We start from the raw sequence: 20,143 nt of genomic DNA, 5'->3' as shown, positions 1-20,143 counted from the left end.
TTCAGGATAAAAAAGCAGAATTMAGCTAAGCAGACAAAATCCTGAAAGAAAACCTGGTTCAGTCTGCTTTCTACCAGTCACTGGGATATGAATTCATCTTGATCAATAACTCAWTTGAAAGACGCCAAGTTTACTTCGATATAATAGTTATATCAATATATACAAAAGTTGTCAGATGACACGGATGCAGGACTGTTTTGCTAGCAAAGACTGGAATATGTTCCGGGATTCATCCAACGGCAATGAGGAGTATTCCATCTCAGTCACTGGCTTCATCAATAAGTGCGTCGATGACGCCGTTCCCCACAGCGACCATACGTACATATCCCAACCAGAAGCCTAGGATTATAGGCAACATCCGCACCGAGACAAAGCCTTGAGCTGTTGCTTTTAAGGAGCGGGACTCTAACCCGGAAGCTTATAAGAAAACCCACTATGACCTCAGACGAACCATCAAACAGGCAAAGCGTTTAAAACAGGACTAAGAAGGAATCCTACTACACCGGCTCTGACGCTCGTTGGATGTGGCAGGGCTCGCAAATTATTATGGACTACAAAAGGGAAACCCAGCCACAAACTGCCCAGTGACGCGAGCCGACCAGACGGGCTAAATGCCTTCTATGCTTGCTTCGAGGCAAGCAACACTGAAACATGAATGTGAGCACAAGCTGTTCCCAGACGCCAGTGTGATCACGCTCTCCGTAGCAGATGTGAGCAAGACCATTAGCTTCTTAACTTCTTTGGGAACGGGAGCAGTATTGAGTAGCTTGGATGAATATGGTGCCCAGAGTAAACTGCCTGCTACTCAGGCCCAAAAGCTAGAATATGCATATAATTAGTATATTTGGATAGAAAACACTCTGAAATTTCAAAAACTGTTTGAATGATGTCTGTGAGTATAACAGAACTCATATGGCAGGCAAAAACCWGAGAAAAAATTCAACCAGGAAGTGGGAAATCTGAGGTTTGTAGGTTTTCAAGTCTTTGCCTATCCAATACACAGTGTCTATGGGGTCACATTGCACTTCCTATGGCTTCCACTAGATGTCAAGTCTTTAGAACCTTGTTTCAGGCTTCTACTGTGAAGGGGGAGAGAATAAGAGCTGTTTGACTAAGAGGTCTGGCAGAATGCCATGAGCTAAGTCAGGCACTCGGCCGTGAGAGCGAGCTCTGTTCCTTTTCATTTCTAAAGACAAAGGAATTGTCCGGGACGAAAAAAAAAAAAAAAAAGGAAGATTTATGATAAAAACATCCAAAAAATTGATTCTATACATCGTTTGACATGTTTCGACGAACTGTAATAACTTTTTTGACTTTGTCTGAACTAACTGCTCGCGTACTGTGCATTTGGATTACTGGGCTAAACGCGCGAACAAAAAGGAGGTATTTGGACAGACTTTATCGAACAAAACAAACATTTATTGTGGAACTGGGATTCCTGGGAGAGCATTCCGATGAAGATCAAAGTTAAGTGAATATTTATAACGCTATTTCTGAGTTTTGTGACACCTCTCCTTCTTTGGAAAATGGCTGTATGTTTTTCTGTGACTTGGCGGTGACCTAACATAACCGCAAGGTGTGCTTTCGCCGTAAAGCCTTTTTGAAATCAGACACTGTGGCTGGATTAACGAGAAGTTTATCTGTAAAATGGTGTATAATACTTGTATGTTTGAGGAATATTAATTATGAGATTTCTGTTTTGAATTTGGCGCCCTGCAATTTCAATGGCTGATGGTTAGGTGGGACGCTAGCGAGAAGTTAACTTCTCTGGGATAGGTGGCAGTTTTTCCACATCCGGATGAAAAGCGTGTCCAATGTAAACCGCCTGCTACTCAGGTCCAGAAACTAAGATATGCATATTATTAGTAGATTTGGATAGAAAACACTGAAGTTTCTAAAACTGTTTGAATCATGTCTGTGAGTTTAACAGAACTTATTTGGCAGGCGAAACCCCGAGGACAAACCATTCATTTTTTGTTTTTTTTGAGGTCACTCTTTTCAATGGGTTTTCATTGGGAATCGAGATTTCTAAGGGACCTTCCTGCAGTTCCTATCGCTTCCACTGGATGTCAAGAGTCTTTAGAAATTGGTTGAGGTTTTTCCTTTGAGAAATGAAGAAGTAACACTGTTCAGAATGAGGGTAGAGGGAAGTGTACTGTTTGTTAGAGGCACGTGACCTGAAAGCTAGCTACACTTTGTTTTCCTCCAGTATTGAACACAGTATATCCCGTCTTCAATTMTATCGATTAATTACGTTAAAAAATACCCAAAGTTGTATTACAACAGTAGTTTGAAATGTTTGGACAAAGCTTACAGGTAACTTTTGAGATATTTTGTAGTCACGTTGCGCAAGTTGGAACCGGTGTTTTTCTGGATCAAACGCGCCAAATAAATGGACATTTTGGATATATATCGACGGAATTAATCGAACAAAAGGACCATTTGTGATGTTTATGGGACATATTGGAGTGCCAACAGAAGAAGCTCGTCAAAGGCATGAATTATATCTTTATTTCTGTGTTTTGTGTCGCACCTGGAGGGTTGAATTATGATGGTCTGTGTTTGCTTTGGTGCGATCCTCAGATAATAGCATCGTTTGCTTTCGCCGTAAAGAATTTTTGAAATCTGACTCGTTGGCTGGATTCAAGTGTAGCTTTAATTTGGTATATTGAATGTGTGATTTCATCAAAGTTAAATTTTTATAGTAATTTATTTGAATTTGGAGCTCTGCATTTTCACTGGATGTTGGCCAGTTGGAACACTAGCGTCCCACATATCCCAGAGGTTAAGGATCGGACAATTTTTAAAAATTTGCCGAAAATGAGCAAGACCGTTAAACAGGTCAACATTCACGGGGCCAGATGGATTACCAGGACGTGTACTCAAAGCATGCGCGGACCAACTGGCAAGTGTCTTCATTGACATTTTCAACCTCTCCCCGACCAAGTCAGCAATACCTACATGTTTCAAGCAGACCACCATAGTCCCTGTTCCCAAGAAAGCAAAGATTACCTGCCTAAATGACTACTGCCCCATAGCACTCATGTCGGTAGCCATGAAATGCTTTGAATGGCTGGTCACAACATCATCCCGGAAACCCTAGACCCACTCCAATTCACGTACCGCCCCAACAGATCCAGACGATGCAATCTCTATTAAACTCCACACTGCCCTTTCCCACCTAGACAAAAGGAACACCTATGTGAGAATGCTGTTCATTGACTACAAATCAGTGTTCAACACCATAGTGCCCACGAAGCTCAACACTAAGCTAAGGACCCTGGGATTAAACACCTCCCTCTGCAACTGGATCCTGGACTTCCTGACAGGCCACCACCAGGTGGTAAGGGTAGGCAACACCACATCTGCCACGCTGATCCTCAACACGGGGGTACCTCAGAGGTGCGTGCTTAGTCCCCTCCTGCACTCCCAAGCAAAACTCCAACACCATCTTTAAGTTGGCTGACGGCCTGATTACAAACAACGATGAGAGAGCCTCTATGGAGGTCAGAGACCTGGCAGTGCCAGGAGAACCTCTCCCACAACATGAGCAAGATAACTACAGGACTACAGGAAAAGTAGTGCCAAACACGCTCCAATTCACATTGACGGGGCTGTAGTGGAGCGGGTTGAGAGTTTCAAGTTCCTTGACAACAAACTATCATGGTCCTAACACACCAAGAAAGTTATGAAGAGGGCATACCAACGCCTTTTCCCCCGCAGGAGACTGACAAGATTTGTCATGGGTCCCCAGATCTTCAAAAAGTTTGGCAGCTGCACCCAAGAGCATCCTGACCGGTTTCATCACCGCCTGGTATGGCAACTACTCGGCACCCGACCGTGGAAATTATAGGCAATTAGCAAGACACCCCCAATAAAGGAGTGGTTCTGCAGGTGGTGACCACAGACCACTTCTCAGTTCCTATGCTTCCTGGCTGATGTTTTGGTCACTTTTGAATGCTGGCGGTGCTTTCACTCTAGTGGTAGCATGAGACGGAGTCTACAACCCACACAAGTGGCTCTGGTAGTGCAGCTCATCCAGGATGGCACATCAATGCGAGCTGTGGCAAGAAGGTTTGCTGTGTCTGTCAGCGTAGTGTCCAGAGCATGGAGGCGCTACCAGGAGACAGGCCAGTACATCAGGAGACGTGGAGGAGGCCGTAGGAGGGCAACAACCCAGCAGCAGGACCGCTACCTCCGCCTTTGTGCAAGGAGGAGCAGGTGGAGCACTGCCCTGCAAAATGACCTCCAGCAGGCCACAAAAGCTCGCATTGATGTGCCATCCTGGATGAGCTGCACTACCTGAGCCACTTGTGTGGGTTGTAGACTCCGTCTCATGCTACCACTAGAGTGAAAGCACCGCCAGCATTCAAAAGTGACCAAAACATCAGCCAGGAAGCATAGGAACTGAGAAGTGGTCTGTGGTCACCACCTGCAGAACCACTCCTTTATTGGGGGTGTCTTGCTAATTGCCTATAATTTCCACCTTTTGTCTATTCCATTTGCACAACAGCATGTGAAATTTATTGTCAATCAGTGTTGCTTCCTAAGTGGACAGTTTGATTTCACAGAAGTGTGATTGACTTGGAGTTACATTGTGTTGTTTAAGTGTTCCCTTTATTTTTTTGAGCAGTGTATGTTTTTCATGTGTTGGTATGCGGGGCGCTGTCCTCAGATAAACGCATGGTTTGCTTTCGCTAGTGTCCCACTGATCCGAAAGAAGTTAACTTCCTGACTGATGTCTTGAGATGCTGCGTCAATATATCCACATAATTTTCCTACCTCATGATGCCATCTATTTTGTGAAGTGCACCAGTCCCTCCTGCAGCAAAGCACCCCCACAACATGATGCTGCCACCCCCGCGCTTCACGGTTTGGATGGTGTTCTTCAGCTTGCAAGCCTCCCCCGTTTTCCTCCAAACACAACGATGGTCATTATGGCCAAACGGTTCTATTTTTGTTTCAGACCAAAGGAAATTTCTCCAAAAAGTACTTTCTTTGTCCCCATGTGCAGTTGCAAACCGTAGTCTGGCTTTTTTTATTGGCGGTTTTGGAGCAGTGGCTTCTTCCTTGCTGAGCGGCCTCTCAGGTTATGTCGATATTGGACTCGTTTTACTGTGGATATAGATACTTTTGTACCCGTTTCCTCCAGCATCTTCACAAGGTCCTTTGTTGTTGTTCTGGGATTGATTTGCACTTTTCACACCAACGTACATTAATCTCCAGGAGACAGAACGAATCTCCTTCCTGAGCAGTATGACGGATGCGTGGTCCCATGGTGTTTATACTTGCATACTATTGTTTGTACAGATGAGCGTGGTACCTTCAGGCGTTTGGAAATTGCGGTCCAAGGATGAATCAGAGGTCTGGTTCATCCTTTTTCTGAGGTCTTGGCTGATTTCTTTTCCCATGATGTCAAGCAAAGAGMCACTGTTTGAAGGTAGACCTTGAAATACATCCACAGGTACACCGCCAATTGACTCAAATGCTGTCACTTAGCCTATCAGAAGCTTCTAAAGCCATGACATAATTTTCTGGAATTTTCCAAGCACAGTCAACTTCGTGTATGTAAACTTCTGACCCACTGGAATTGTGATACTGGAATTATAAGTGAAATAATCTGTCTGTAAGCAATTGTTGGAACAATTACCTGTGTCATGCACAAAGTAGATGTCCTAACCGACTTGCCAAAACCATAGTTTGTTAACAAGAAATTTGTGSAGTGGTTCAAAAACCAGGTTTAATGACGCCAACCTAAGTGTATGTAAACTTACGACTTCAACTGTATATATATATTTTTTTATCAAACTGCATAGTTGGTTAAGCGCTTGTAAATAAGCATTTCATGTTAAGGTCCACATCGGTTGTATTTGGTACGTGCCAAAATTTGATTTGACATGGCTGTCTCAGAAAATGGACATCAAAATGTTCAAATATAATGATATAACTCAAAATATCCCCAATGATTGTACAGAGCAGTAGCAGAGTTTCTGTCTAGATCAATTGCCATTCTCTGACCTTGGCTAATACATCTTTTTTTGCCATGGTATTGTTTTGGTATTGAGTATCGTAATACTAAACCTGGTATGGAAGTCCAAATTCTGGTATTGTGACAACACTACATCACTTAAACACTGAACCTGGGTATGATTTAGGCCAGTGTGTGATGCTGTGAAACACCAACAGAAAATACTCATAGGCCCAGACCAGCTAGGTTATAAAGCCAACACAAATACTACCATCCCCTTCACTCATTTACATTACATACAGAACAAGACAGCCAATACTTGTAATGCGACAGATGGATTGAACAGAGTTGCTCTGCAGGCAGAGTGAGGTAGACATGGCTTTGCCTACTTTAGACACAGAGGTCCCAGGCAGGAAGTAGGCTGCTAGGCAGGCAGTAGTTAGTATATGACTCTACATTAGACTGGCAAGGCTGCATTTAGACAGGCAACACAATTCTGATATTTTTTTCCACTACTTGGTTTTTTGACCAATCACATCAGATCTTTTCAGAGCTGATACGATTAGTCAAAAGAACAATTAGTGAAAAAAATATTAGAATTGGGATGCATGTCTAAAAACAGCCAAATAGACATGGCCTACCAGAGTGGTAGTAGTAGACAGTACCTTGGTCTGTGAGGCTACAGGGGGCGTGCTGAGCAGGGCTTTGTGGTGACCAGCATTGTTCTGCGGCGTGCTGATCCTGGGAGACACGTAGGAGCGGGGAGAGGAGGCGTCTGACGTCAACGACATGGGGGACTGGTTCGACTGCTGGGCTGTTGGGGGTAACAAAGGGTGGAGAATGATTAGACATCTATCTGGTTTAGATACTTTAAAAATCAACAGTGGCAAGTTGGAATAGGAAGATTGCCATTGTGGATCTAAAAACAAACAAGGAAGCCAGATAAAACAACAGGGTGGCTGAAGGCCTACCTTGGTTGGAGAGCTGGGCTGCTTGGGAGAGCAGAGTAGTGATGTTGAAGGCTGACGGGCCGGCTGTGAGGATCTTATGAAGCAARGACTGTAACGACGCTTGAGTGACAGCAGCTTTGAGGACTGGAAAGAGAAGTGGGAAAAAATAAAGATGAGTGAGGAAAGCTTGGAAATATGGGCATTTATCTAAAACCATAACATGATCCCTAACATCACCCCTGTTTTAGAGCCATCAGATCAGCCCCACTAAGTGCGTGACCAAACAAAATGTAAACAATGGAGAAATTAAATTCTATGACTAACTACTCTCTAGCTGGTACAAATGTCTCTTGACGTAGGAGCACACTGAATCAGGATTGGGCAATATTACGATAGTATCGTCTAGCGATGACGATTGACAGCCATCGACGATGGTGACGACATCGTGATATGACAGACAATGGTTTACCCTATTTGAACTTGACTGGCGCCGCGCAGAAGGCCTAAGAACGGAGTCGGCTGGTGCCCGAGTGACATTGAGTAATCTGCCTATTCCTATTTGGTACAATCGAGGACGACTCTATTGATTGAAGTTACAGGTCTGTGAGAGCCAGAAATCTTGCTTGTTTGTAGGTGACCAAATACTTATTTTCCACCATAATTTGCAAATAAATTCATAAAAAATCCTACAATGTGATTCTCTGGATTTTTTCTCTCATTTTGTCTGTCATAGTTGAAGTGTACCTATGATGAAAATTACAGGCCTCTCTCATCTTTTTAAGTGGGAGAACTTGCACAATTGGTGGCTGACTAAATACTTTTTTGCCCCACTGTATATTGTGTCTAGCGGTAAAAAAAAAGAAAGGGAAAAGGGCTTTATTCAATATGAATCTGACTTTGGGCTACTACGCTTTCATCGTTCTTTGCATGAAACACAGGCATGCAAGGCTAAAAACCGAATGTCCAATATAGCCTATCATAGAAGCTTTACGACAAACTATTTTCCTAATAGCTCTTGAAGAAGGTACTGTTGTCCTAAAGTTGCCACTTTCAGTCTGGTTATTTTTGAAAGTCAGAGGCTATAGGCCTAGGCTATTCTCAATCACAGCTTTATGAGAACTGGAACAAACAATAGCCTATTAAGAGAGGAGGATGAGGCAAAGCAATTAGTATCCAGTTCTTTAGACTGTAGACTTTGCTTCTATCCAACCCATGATTTATAATGTAACTCACTGGGACGATAAACCYAAAATTACTGACATTTCTGAGTCATACTGAAGCAATTTTGCATATGTCAGTATTTTTCGATGATTACACAATATTCCTCCATGCATTAAACAATAGCCTATGGAGCAGCGCGGCATATTTGAAAGCGAAACGGCACAGGGGAAAAAATCTTTGCGCTCCCAGAGCTCAACACTCATCTATGTCGTTTCATTTGAACTAAGACTACAGCAGCCAACCAGAGCTGTGTTCTGTTCCATGCTTCCCACACCTGTTGGCAGATCTCAAGTGATGTTGCAAGTAGCTTCGCTCATTAGCGGGGGGAAATGAAAAGCGATGAAGAAAATGCAGTCCCGGAAACCCAAGAACAAATACTGCCAAAGAAGGATGCTACTTACCTAGTGACATTGAGCAGTGTGAGGCAGTGTGCTTGTACTGTCGCAAAACTATAGCAACCACACTCCAGGAAACACAAGCAACTTAACCTACCATTTGAAACACAGGCATGTAATACAGCATGACGAATGCATGACGAAGAAAAATGAGGCAGAGGCCAACAAGCGTCATGACAAGAGCAAAGCCCAGGCAACAATCCATTATGGAATCGTTTGCACACACACACCTCCCTATGCAACACATGCATTTAGCTACACCCGCAATAACATCTGCTAAATATATGTGACTAATAACAATTGATAATTTGATTTGAACACATTCTGACCGAAGGAATGAATGAATTAAGATGCCATAACGTACCACATTGCAAAAGACATGGCCTCAATTTAAACAATTGAACGGCGGGTTCAAGAAGATGGTTCACACTCTGGACAAGAAATACAAAATGCCATGTACAAGAAATATCATGCCAAAATAACATTGGAGCTGAAAACGGTGTACTATTTCGTGACAACAACTGGAGCCGGTGCTTGCAGACGACCACACTGGGGAGATAATACCCCAGGCCAGGGGCTGCAAGACTCGTTAGAAGCCTGGGGATCAGCCAAAGGAAAAGCATCAAACGTTGTGAAAGCCACCAACCGAAATGGYTGAACGAGGTTGCTGTGTTTTGGCCATCGACTTCCCCACGCGATCGGTATGTATTGTAATCAAGTTAAATAAAATCGGGTAAAAAGTTACAGGCCTACATTTTGATTGTATTTGGAGCAAATATGCTGCATTTACCAAACACCAATATACTGACAGACTTGAACTTGGTTCGAAATATTACATTCAAAAATCAGAATTAAGAAATCAATGCATAACTAAATGAATGTTTAAAATACAGGGCTCTTTCTGTAGCAGCGTTAAATTAATCTTATAAATCATATGATGGATCACCTGGTAACTTAGGCTAATATGGCAATTTATTTGACATTGTCTAAAAAGGGAATTAATGGAGAGTACCTGTAGTCTTGCTAACACCAGCCTTTACATCATTGCAGCTCGCTGTGGAGTCACGTGAGGCGCAAGTCAGCCAGGCTAGAGTAACTGTGCACCTCAACCCAAAAAATAGATTGTAATTTATCAATTACGATATAGGTTTTTGTCCATGACGCCAGCTTTAGCCCGCTCCTCATTAGCCGACTGTCACTTGGTTCCATCAGACACACCTGTTCCATACTGAAACTCCACCAGAAAGTAATATTAGAAAGGATTTTCCCGCACTTATCTTTTGTAATGATTCATCCACTGTTGCAATAATGGCGCCAATGTAAAGGGCTGCCGTGCTTCAAGCTCTTAAGAAACTTCGCAGTATTTACATTATTTGCCCAGGAAATCAGAGCGGCGGTAACTCAACAGCAATACGACTTCCCCGAACCGGATCCTTTGTTCGTAATCCCCCAGGGCAATTGAACTGATGCCAGAGGCTGTTCCAAAACTCCGCAGGCGGAATAGAGGCTGACTTTTAGTCCGACTCAGGAGGCGCACACACCACCCACCGCTTCCGAGTAGATTACTCGCTAATGTTCCTTCTGTGGATAATAAAGTTTATGAGCMCAGGTCAAGGATTTCCTTCCAGAGAGTAATCAGGGAATGTAACATACTCTGTTTCACAGAAACACGCGCGTTCACATAAGAGTTAGCTTGCGCTCCATTGCATTTCTACAGACAAAAGAATTCTCCGGTTGGAACATTATTGAAGATTTATGATAAAAACATCCTAAAGATTGATTCTATACTTCGTTTGACATGTTTCTACGAACTGTAATAGGACTTTGTCTGAACTTTTGCCTGGACTTGCCCGCGCCTCGTGAGTTTGGATTTTGMAACTAAACGCGAACAAAAAGGAGTTATTTGGACATAAATGATGGACTTTATCAAACAAATCAAACAATTATTGTGGAACTTGGATTCCTGGGAATGCATTCTGATGAAGATCAAAGGTAAGTGAATATTTATAATGCTATTTCTGGCTTCTGTTGACTCCACAACATGGCGGATATCTGTATGGCTTGGTTTTGTGTCTGAGCGCTGTACTCAGATTATTGCATGTTGTGCTTTTTCCGTAAAGCTTTTTTGAAAATCTGACACAGCGGTTGCATTAAGGAGAAGTGGATCTAAAATTCCATGCATAACAGTTGTATCTTTTAGCAATGTTTATTATGAGTATTTCTGTAAATTGATGTGGCTCTCCGCAAAATCACCGGATGTTTTGGAACTACTGAACATAACGCTCCAACGTAAACAGATTTTTGGATATAAATATGAACTTTACCGAACAAAACATATACATGTATTGTGTAACATGAAGTCCTATGAGTGTCTGATGAAGATCATCAAAGGTTAGTCATTAACTTTATTTCAGCTTTTTGTGACTCCTCTCTTTGGCTGGAAAAATGGCTGTGTTTTTCTGTGAGTTGGCTCTGASCTAACATAATTGTTTGGTGTGCGTTCGTCGTAAAGCCTTTTTGAAATCGGACACTGTGYCTGGATTTACAACAAGTGTATCTTTAAAATGGTGTAAAATACTTGTATATTTGAGGAATTTTAATTATGGGATTTCTGTTGTTTTGAATTTGGCGCCCTGCTGTTTCACTGGCTGTTGACGAGGTGGGACGCTAGCGTCCCCACATACCCTAGTGAGGTTAAGGGCTTGTAAGTAAAAATMTCACTGTAAAGTCTACACCTGTTGAATTCTGCGCATGTGACAAATACAATTTGATTTGACATAAGGGCTGACCCCATTAAGTTGCATGGTCGATAGGCTGTTGGTTGGCCCAAAAATGTTTGGAGGTCGAGCTGTGGAAAATAAATTATTTTTAATTATGGCACCTGTGAGAGGACTAAACCATTGGAGGCCGCAGGGATGGCACGCTAGTATTACATTTACCTCAAATTCCCATAATTCCTCATCTAAAAATGTTTGGTTATGGTAATTCCTGTTAATGCATTCAATATATTATCATTACTAGTCTTTGTAGGAGTGGACACGTTTGCAGAGTGCACAACCTAGGCTTCACTTGTGAGAATGTTTTGGTTTATTTCATTACATTGTTAATTTATTCATTGTCTTTTGTTTGGAGCGCTGCTATCAATCTTGAGTAAGGACATGCACCTGATTAAACAGAAGTAGGCCTAGGCTACCTGGCCTGTGCACAAATGTAGGTGTATAAATGTCCCCATTTGATTGTCTTAACTCACTGTGGAGCTACTCAAATGGAGAAAAAAAAATCTCCCTCAAACAGCAAGTAAACAAAGTCTGTTTTTACATCCATTGAGAATGAGGAACTGTTGTCAAAGTAGCCCGTTTGTAAAATCTTTCCAGTGCTCTCCCTTTCAATAACCACTAAGCATGAACGTGGGGGGGGGGGGTGGCATGCTCCGATCCGGTGGAAACATCATAAAACAGGCTTACCTGATTACTTATCCCTTGTGCAAATAGCCTACAGCTGGGTCTGTCTGTCCAGAGCTCATTGAGGGCCCAGAATAATTTATACAATGGTTGCAAGTTTGCTAGAGAAAGCTTCAGGCAGGACCAAGTTAATAGTTGATACAACGTTTCAAGTTCCTTGCAGATAGTCCATGCGTAGCCAATGTGATTTATAGAATATTTATTTTAAAATCAGGATATTTCCTACCTACAATGTTTTTATTTGTTTGCTTTATGTAGAGGGGGGCTCAGGAACAATTGTTTTTTCTGGTTAGCATATATTGATCTCTGGCACCCTCTAGTAATTTGTGTCTTCATTTTTAAATGGCAGTTCCTAAAGCATCAGAAAAGCTCAGTAGACTGCATATATAGTTGATTTTATTCAAACATGGGGTGTCTATGGAAAAATACACAGCTTAAAATTTCAAATGTGTATTTTTCCATATAGAGACACCCTGTTAAAGCCCTTAAATGAGCTCTGGACAGACAGACGACTCTCGGTGGACCAAGATTGTTTTTAGTCGGGGACAGCCCTACAGGAAATCACCCAACCCTATAACAAACAGCAGTATTCGGTTTAGATTCCAGGTCAATTTATAGTGGCTTGCTAACGGAAAAGCCATTTTAGATTTAATTAAGACCCTTAAGTGGAGCACCAGTGACTAAGAGATTTCTCTAGGTTTAGGTGTGTAGCACCGAGTGAGTGAAACCAGCCCTGGAAGAGAGCAGAGCATCAGCAGGAAAACACTGTCTGACCAAAAGTAGTACATCACTCCTAAGGCCGAGGAAGTCAAAACACACATGCTAAACCAAACAGGCTTTACTCAACAGTAGCCTGGTCCCAGATCTGTTTGTGCGGTCGTGCTAACTCCTATGGTCGTTGTCATGTCATAGAGGAGTAGGCAAGACCGCGCAAACTGATCTGGGACCAGGCTAACTATAGACCATCTTCAATGACTCAGAGGCTTACTGGTACAACAGACCACAGACATATACAAGCCCCCCTTTGTACCTCACTATTGTTGTCACGATACCATAATTTTGATTCCGATACCCATACCAGGTTTAGTATCACGATACCATTGGATAAAAAGGCGTATTAGCCAAAGTTACAGAATGGCACTTGATCCAGACAGATCTTTTGAGTTCAATATCATTACATTTTAATTGTTTTGTCAATTTTTCAGAGAATGCTATGTATGCATTCATTAATACATTTGCTTTTACCAAACTACATAACAGTAATAATTTATTTGAATGGTAAATCTCTGTTGATAAACTTGGTAAATCAAGATGTAGCCAAGGCCAATTCACAATACAGACTTGATTCCATCAAGTGGAGTATGAGCATACATTGAATTATTGAGCTTGTATTGGCTGATTTCATGGGGCTACATCTATTTGCCTTCCATTTGGGACTTATTTTATTGTACTTAACATGCATAGAAGAAGCACTCTTTTTTTATAACAGCGTGTGCTGTCTGTTTAAGACCTAATGACTCATTCTCACACACACCCCCCCCCAGAGAAACAGCACAGATGTGAGGCAAGGGAGACGAAGTGAACGAATAACGTTTTTGGCAGTGATTGAAAATCAGCATATTTTGCATTATGGTTTGCATATCATCACAAACAAAGTACTAGGGGAGTAAATGGATGTTAGCTTCAGCTGTAAGCTAGCAAGGAAAATTAGCCTACAAAGCTGGAAGCTACTGGTATCTTCTTGCATTGTGTTCTAGCCTGTAATGGACTCTTTTGCGAACAGTAATTAACAGTTGCAACATTTCTACATCCTGTGTTGCATTATTCAAGTGTGTTAACTTCTGTGCAGCATGAGTGGGGAGATAACATGATGCAGCCCAGATTCCCAGTGAGTGAAGTGGTTCCTCAGGACAGGCTAGAGCTAGCAATGAGTAAGTGTAGCAGGCACGGTGCAGTCGCACTATAAGGGGACATCGGCTGTGCTGATAGACAGACGATCTCTCAATTAGTAGACGACGTGAAACATGACAGAAGTACAGAAAGTTTCATGTCCTAGTATAGAAACGAACTAAAATTGCAGTATACCGTGCAACACTACATCAATATGCGATTTCGTGTTTTTTTTTTTTTTAGAGAGTGCTCCTCAAAACATAAAGAGCATCTCATAGTTATGCAATGTTTCTAACAAATCTGAAATGGTCACGGCTCAGAATACAATTCGAAACCTGAAGGCACACATGCTTGAAGACAAGTAATAAAAGCATTACGATGGCTTTGAGTATCTTATGTTGGCTTCAAGTAAAGATATTGCATTCTGGGCCAGGCTCAGGGATCATAAAGCAGTCAGACAGGATGACACGCTCGCCCCAGACAGCCAGTGCCAGCCATGTTCTTTTCTGCATGGCCAGTCATCGGTGCATATAGAAGCAGGATTGGGCTGCTGCAGAGCCCCGGTCTGTGTGACAGAGGGCCCCGCTGAGCACATTTGCTCTGGACCACTTAAGCACCAGGCATGACACGCCAGACAGGGTCAGCCTCCAACCAACCAGACCCTGACTAATAGTAGCATTAGAACACAGGGCGGCAGGTAGCCTAGCGGTTAAGAACATTGGGCCAGTAACCGAAAGGTTGCGGTTTTGAATCCAAGCCGACTGGGAGAAAAATTTGACGATGAGCCCTTGAGCAAGTCGCTCTGGATAAGAGCATCTGCTATCTTTTGTAAACATGATACAAACTCCACCAAGAGAGAGGAAAGATACCGGAGAGGGAAAGATTGTGTCAGATCGTGGAATGCGCATTCAAATAAAACATTTCCTTGACAAATTTTTAGATGGTCTGCAAAAATGTACTTATTTCTTGCACACTGTAAAAATCAGTGTGGACCAAACTGACACGCTCTCCCCAATACTTATTGTTTCTGCAGTGAGTATTCACCCTCTTTAGAGAATGATGCATTATATATCTGCAGAAAAACATTGACCTCAAAAAGCAGTATGCAAATCAGGGAGACAAATGAACGGCTCTTTCACCGTTGAGGAGATGGGAAACATTGCCCATGGTACTTCAAATGGGCCGGACGGTGCATTCTGGGCGATTCTGAGTGAATGGGAGTCTATTGAGCATTATCTCAAAAACCCAACATTAGCACGAATTTCAACAAGAAATACAAATATTTTCAGAGATGTGAGAATTAACTTACTATCTGTAATATTGTATAGCTTTGGAATCTTGACAATACGTACTATTGAGGAAAATAGGCACGTTTCAACATATATACCGACTTTGAGAAGGGATTGCGTGACGAGTAGCTTAGCAACTGTGTGACGCTGCATGATAACGTGAACGTGATTGGTCGACAGTGCTGGGTCGGGCGTTACACTGACAGCGTCATAGCATTTTGGTGCACCTTGCAGCATTGAGTAGCAGAGACAGTTGCAGTGCGTTCTGTGGGGTGTATACGTTGTATTTATCGAACGTACGCATCAAACTATGCGTAGATAGCTTGACAGAAATGGTACAAGGTGAATGTTGAACTTTTGTTGCACACATATCCAGATGATTCTGCGTACCATTTTGCGCAATGACACCATAGGTATGATGGAGACATTCTACGTTCCTCCATTCACTGGATTCCCATCTACTTTCTATAACATCTCAGGCAACAACACCATGCAATGCACCCTGGACTAAAGAGGCAGACAAATAGGAAAAATGGGCTAGACTCCGTTAAATTACACATTCCTCTAGGTAGGAATGTCGCAAAATATGATCAATGGCTCGATCGAGATCAGACATCCTGGAGTTGTGACATCAGCCAGCATTGAAATCTGACATGTTCGATATCTGAAAGTCGTATTCCTATTAAAATTCCAGTGTAGTGAGAGCTACTTTACATACATTTACATTTAAGTCATTTAGCAGACGCTCTTATCCAGAGCGACTTACAAATTGGTGCATTCACCTTATGATACCCAGTGGAACAACCACTTTACAATAGTGCATCTAACTCTTTTAAGGGGGGGGGTTAGAAGGATTACTTTATCCTATCCTAGGTATTCCTTAAAGAGGTGGGGTTTCAGGTTTCAGGTGTCTCCGGAAGGGTTTCAGGTGTCTACCACAGGTGTTTCACAGTTCTAAGTCATACAGGCCGGATGTAACCCAGCTTGAACGCCAATAACTCAGATACACGTGAAAACATGAAATGACCCAGAGAATCAATAGATCATTAGATGCACAAAACAATAACACTCAAAATGGGTGAACATTTCCTTTAATGCAGACATGGCTGTCACTGATTATTATATATATTGTTTTAAATGCAAATGTAATGATATTGAACTCAAGACGCCAAACGACTGAAGAAAGAAGTAGCTGAGTTTCTGTCAGAATCAAGTGCCATTCTGTGACTTTGGCTAATATGCCTTGGTATCGAGTATCCTGATACTAAAATTGGTATCGAAGTCAAAATTCTGGTATCATGACAACATTACCACAGTCAGGCACCACTACCAATATGGAAGACCTCAGAAAAGGCCGCTCTCACTCCTATGTTGGACAACCTGTGCGTGTATGCATACACAGGTAACCTTTTAGTCAAGTGTACATACAGTTGAAGTCGGAAGTTTACATACACTTAGGTTGGAGTCATTAAAACTTGTTTTTCAACTACTCCACAAATTTCTTGTTAACCTGTCTAGGATTGGGGTGCCGCTAGCGGCACGTTTCAGAAAAAAAAAAAAAAAATTGCGAAATGTCATAATTATAAATATTTAGCTTCAATTAAATCAGAAGTGTTATACGCAATATCAAAGCTATACCTCTTGTTAATCTAGCCAATATGTCCGATTTCGAAAAGCTTCACTGCAAAAGCGATTATCGATCAGTAAACAACACATTAGGTACAGTTACAACAAAGTACATGTCACGAAAGTCAGAAATAGCAATAAAAATCATCAATTACCTTAGGAAATTTTCTTCTTTTGGCAATCCTAAAGGTCACGACGAAACAATCAAGTGGCTTTTTGTTCGATATAATCCATTTTTATAGCCTAACACGAAACATTTTGTGAACGGCTTGTGTGGAAAATTCAGCCTCCTTCAACTTTGGACGTAACGTTCATTGTAATTACTCACTCTAAAGCAGGGGTGTCAAAGTCAAATGGACGGAGGGCCAAATAAAAAATTTAGCTACAAGCCGAGGGCCGGACTGTTCGAATGTTCATTGAAAWWWTTTTAAATGACGCATATAGTCTAGTGAACCTAATTGAACCTACTGAAAACCTAACAAATATATTCCAATATGATCAGATAAATAAAGCAATATTTTCTTATGGCTCTGTCAGTAATCTTTAATTTTCAACAGACACAAAAGACAAATTTCCTTTATATAAAAATCCCCATAACATGAACATTAAATGAAAGAAACCGGTATTCAAGGCACCATCAGTAGCCTATATTTTCTATTTTAGCAAAAGTGGGCTAAATTTACTTCAAAGAAAAAAACAATAATAGCAATTTTCTATCATCCACTCAACTGAAATATTTTTAAAATATAATTGGATTGAAATACAATAAAATAAAGTGCAAAAATCTATTAATCAAAAACAACACTTTGTTTAAGGAGAAGTAACATGCAGTGAAAACAAATATTAAACTTTAACTTTTAAACTTGAACTGAGTAAAAACTCAAATATGTGATTGCACAGTAATGTTCACTTGTTTGAGGTTGAGGGTGATACTTGGTGGTGTCCCATCTTTTCCACAAGTTCATCAATGTTCGGGGTAAGGCTCTGAGCTGAGGAAATCCTCAGAATTGAGTGGAGGTGTTCAGCAGTAAGTCGACTTCTGTGTGATGTTTTTGTTCAGGTTCATCAAAGAAAACAGTTGTTCACACAGGTATGTGCTGCCAAACATAGACAACGTTTGAGCAGCCTGGATGCGCAGCTGGGGCATTGTGTCGGGGAGGAAACGGGCGAACTCCGCAGCCCCCACTGCCGCATATTTTGCCCTCAGTGCATCATTGCATTGGAGGTCAATCAACTCCATTTGGAGGTTTGGTGGTGAGCTTTCCACGTCAACAGCAAATGGGTTACCGAGCAGTTCCAACCTGCTTTTTTGTGCTTCAAAGTCAGCAAATCGGCGTGAAAGTCAGCGGCAAGCATACCTATTTTATAGCCAACTGTGCGCTCGGGAACGCACTGGTAGAGAGCTTCTCTTTCATGGTCTGGCAGCTGGGAAAGTGGCTCAAATTTTCTTTCCGCATCTGCGTCTCCCACAGAGTCAGTTTGGTTTTAAATGCCTTCACTGTACTGTACATATCAGAGATGACATGATCCCGACCCTGCAGCTGCAAGTTCATTGCATTCAGATGACTCGTAATGTCACACAGAAAAGCCATTTCACACAGAAACATTTCGTCTCGGAGTTTGTGTTTGTGTCTTTCCCTTTGCTGTCCAAGAACAGACAAATCTCCTCACGAAGCTCGAAACATCTTTGAAGCACCTTTCCCTGGCTTGCCATCGCACCTCTGTGTGATAAGGCAAATCACCATGCTCCGTTTCTAACTCCGTCAGAAAATGCCTTGAACTGGCGGTGATTCAAACCTTTGGCTCTGATAAAGTTAACTGTGCGCGTGATGATGCTCATTACATGCTCCATTTCTCAAGGCTTTACCGCACAACGCTTCCTGGTGTATGATACAATGATAAGCTGTCAGCTCACCTGTCGCGTTTCCCTCTTGCATCTTTTCCCGTATCTTCGCACCAGTCCGCTCCTGGTGTCACACAATCGCAGGTGCTCCGTCGGTTGTCAAACCCACGAGTTTTTCCCAAGGCAGCTCCATCTCATTTACACATCTTGACACCTCTTCATTACAAATCAATGCCCCGTAGTTGTGCCATGCATAGGACGTAAAGCCAAAAACTCCTCTGTCACGCTTAGGCTGGAGTCCACTCCGCGGATGAAATTGACAACTGGGCAAATGTCAGAAATGTCGGTGCTCTCCATCCACAGCCAAGGAATATGCAATGAAATCTTTTCCCTTTTTCACAAGCTGCTCTTTTAGATTGATGGACAACTGGTCTACTCTCTCGCAATGGTGTTTTCTGCTCAGACTCACATTTAAAAAGAGTTGCCTTTTTTCTGGGCAAACTTCGTCACAAACTTTAATCATGCAGTTTTTGATGAAATCCCCCTCCGTAAATGGCCGGGCTGATTTAGCGATCTCTTCTGCCAAAATAAAACTGGCCTTGACAGCAGCCTGGCCTTGTGATTGGCTTTTTTGAACAGAGCCTGTCGAGATTTGAGGCCTCGTTTTAATTCCTCTGCCTTTTGTAGCCTTTGTTCCATGTCATATTCTTGTTTTTGTCCGCGTGTTTCGTTTCATAATGTCGTCTCAGATTATACTCTTTCAGTACCGCCACACTTTCTCCACACAGAAGACACACAGGTTTTTCCAGCTACCTCCGTGAACATATACTCGACTCCCACCTTGTTTGAAACCCCCGGTTCTCAGTGTCCACCTTCCGTTTTGCCATTTTTTGATGGGTATCTGAAAGTTAATTTTACTGTGATGCTGACGACTGCTGTGCCAATAAATATTGAAATGAAGCAGCCTACTGCTCGGTGCGTCACCGTTGCATTGTGGGAAATGTAGTATTGGTGCGTGTAAAAGATCTGCGGGCTGCCGGCTTGCTGCGGTCTGCGGGCCGGTTTCTAATAATAAATCAAGATCATCCCAGGGCCGTAAAAAACCTTCTCGCGGGCCGGATGTGGCCCGCGGGCCTTGACTCTGACATATGTGCTCTAAAGGGACGTTTATCAAGTCAAGTTCGGTTTCATTAGAATCCTCTGTTTGTTAGTAAAACAACCAAACATCATGGTTCTTTTCCCGGGACATATTGACCGAAACAAATTGATTTGAACAGACCAAACAACACCTCCTGACGGCCAATCGAATGACCTGTCCTTCGTTGATTGACTGTATTTCGGACCAATGACCACTGATCTTCTTGAAATCTAGCTGGATAGATAGCCAATGAACAGAGGTACATGGGCATATGCAATGGTTCTACCCGGAAATAATAGGCTTCGTTGTAAAGCCATGCGTACACAGGCTATTCGCCATTGAAAACTCTACCAGAAGGATCC

At 42.2% G+C, this 20,143-nt stretch overlaps 1 protein-coding gene across 1 annotated transcript in view; it reads right to left on the bottom strand.

Annotated features, from left to right (window-relative positions):
- Positions 1-20,143, bottom strand: part of LOC111953238 (WW domain-containing adapter protein with coiled-coil) — a 65,447-nt gene that overhangs the window by 7,451 nt on the left and 37,853 nt on the right. The window contains exons 8-9 of the mRNA XM_023972380.2: positions 6,940-7,062; positions 6,634-6,782 (exon numbers count right to left, since the gene is read on the bottom strand). Coding sequence (XP_023828148.1) covers positions 6,634-6,782; positions 6,940-7,062 — 272 coding nt within the window. The remainder of the gene's footprint in view (positions 1-6,633; positions 6,783-6,939; positions 7,063-20,143) is intronic.

The sequence above is a fragment of the Salvelinus sp. IW2-2015 genome, linkage group LG27 (genome assembly GCF_002910315.2).
Source record: "Salvelinus sp. IW2-2015 linkage group LG27, ASM291031v2, whole genome shotgun sequence".
Lineage (NCBI taxonomy): Eukaryota > Metazoa > Chordata > Actinopteri > Salmoniformes > Salmonidae > Salvelinus > Salvelinus sp. IW2-2015.
This window is presented reverse-complemented; position numbering and strand designations above follow the sequence as displayed.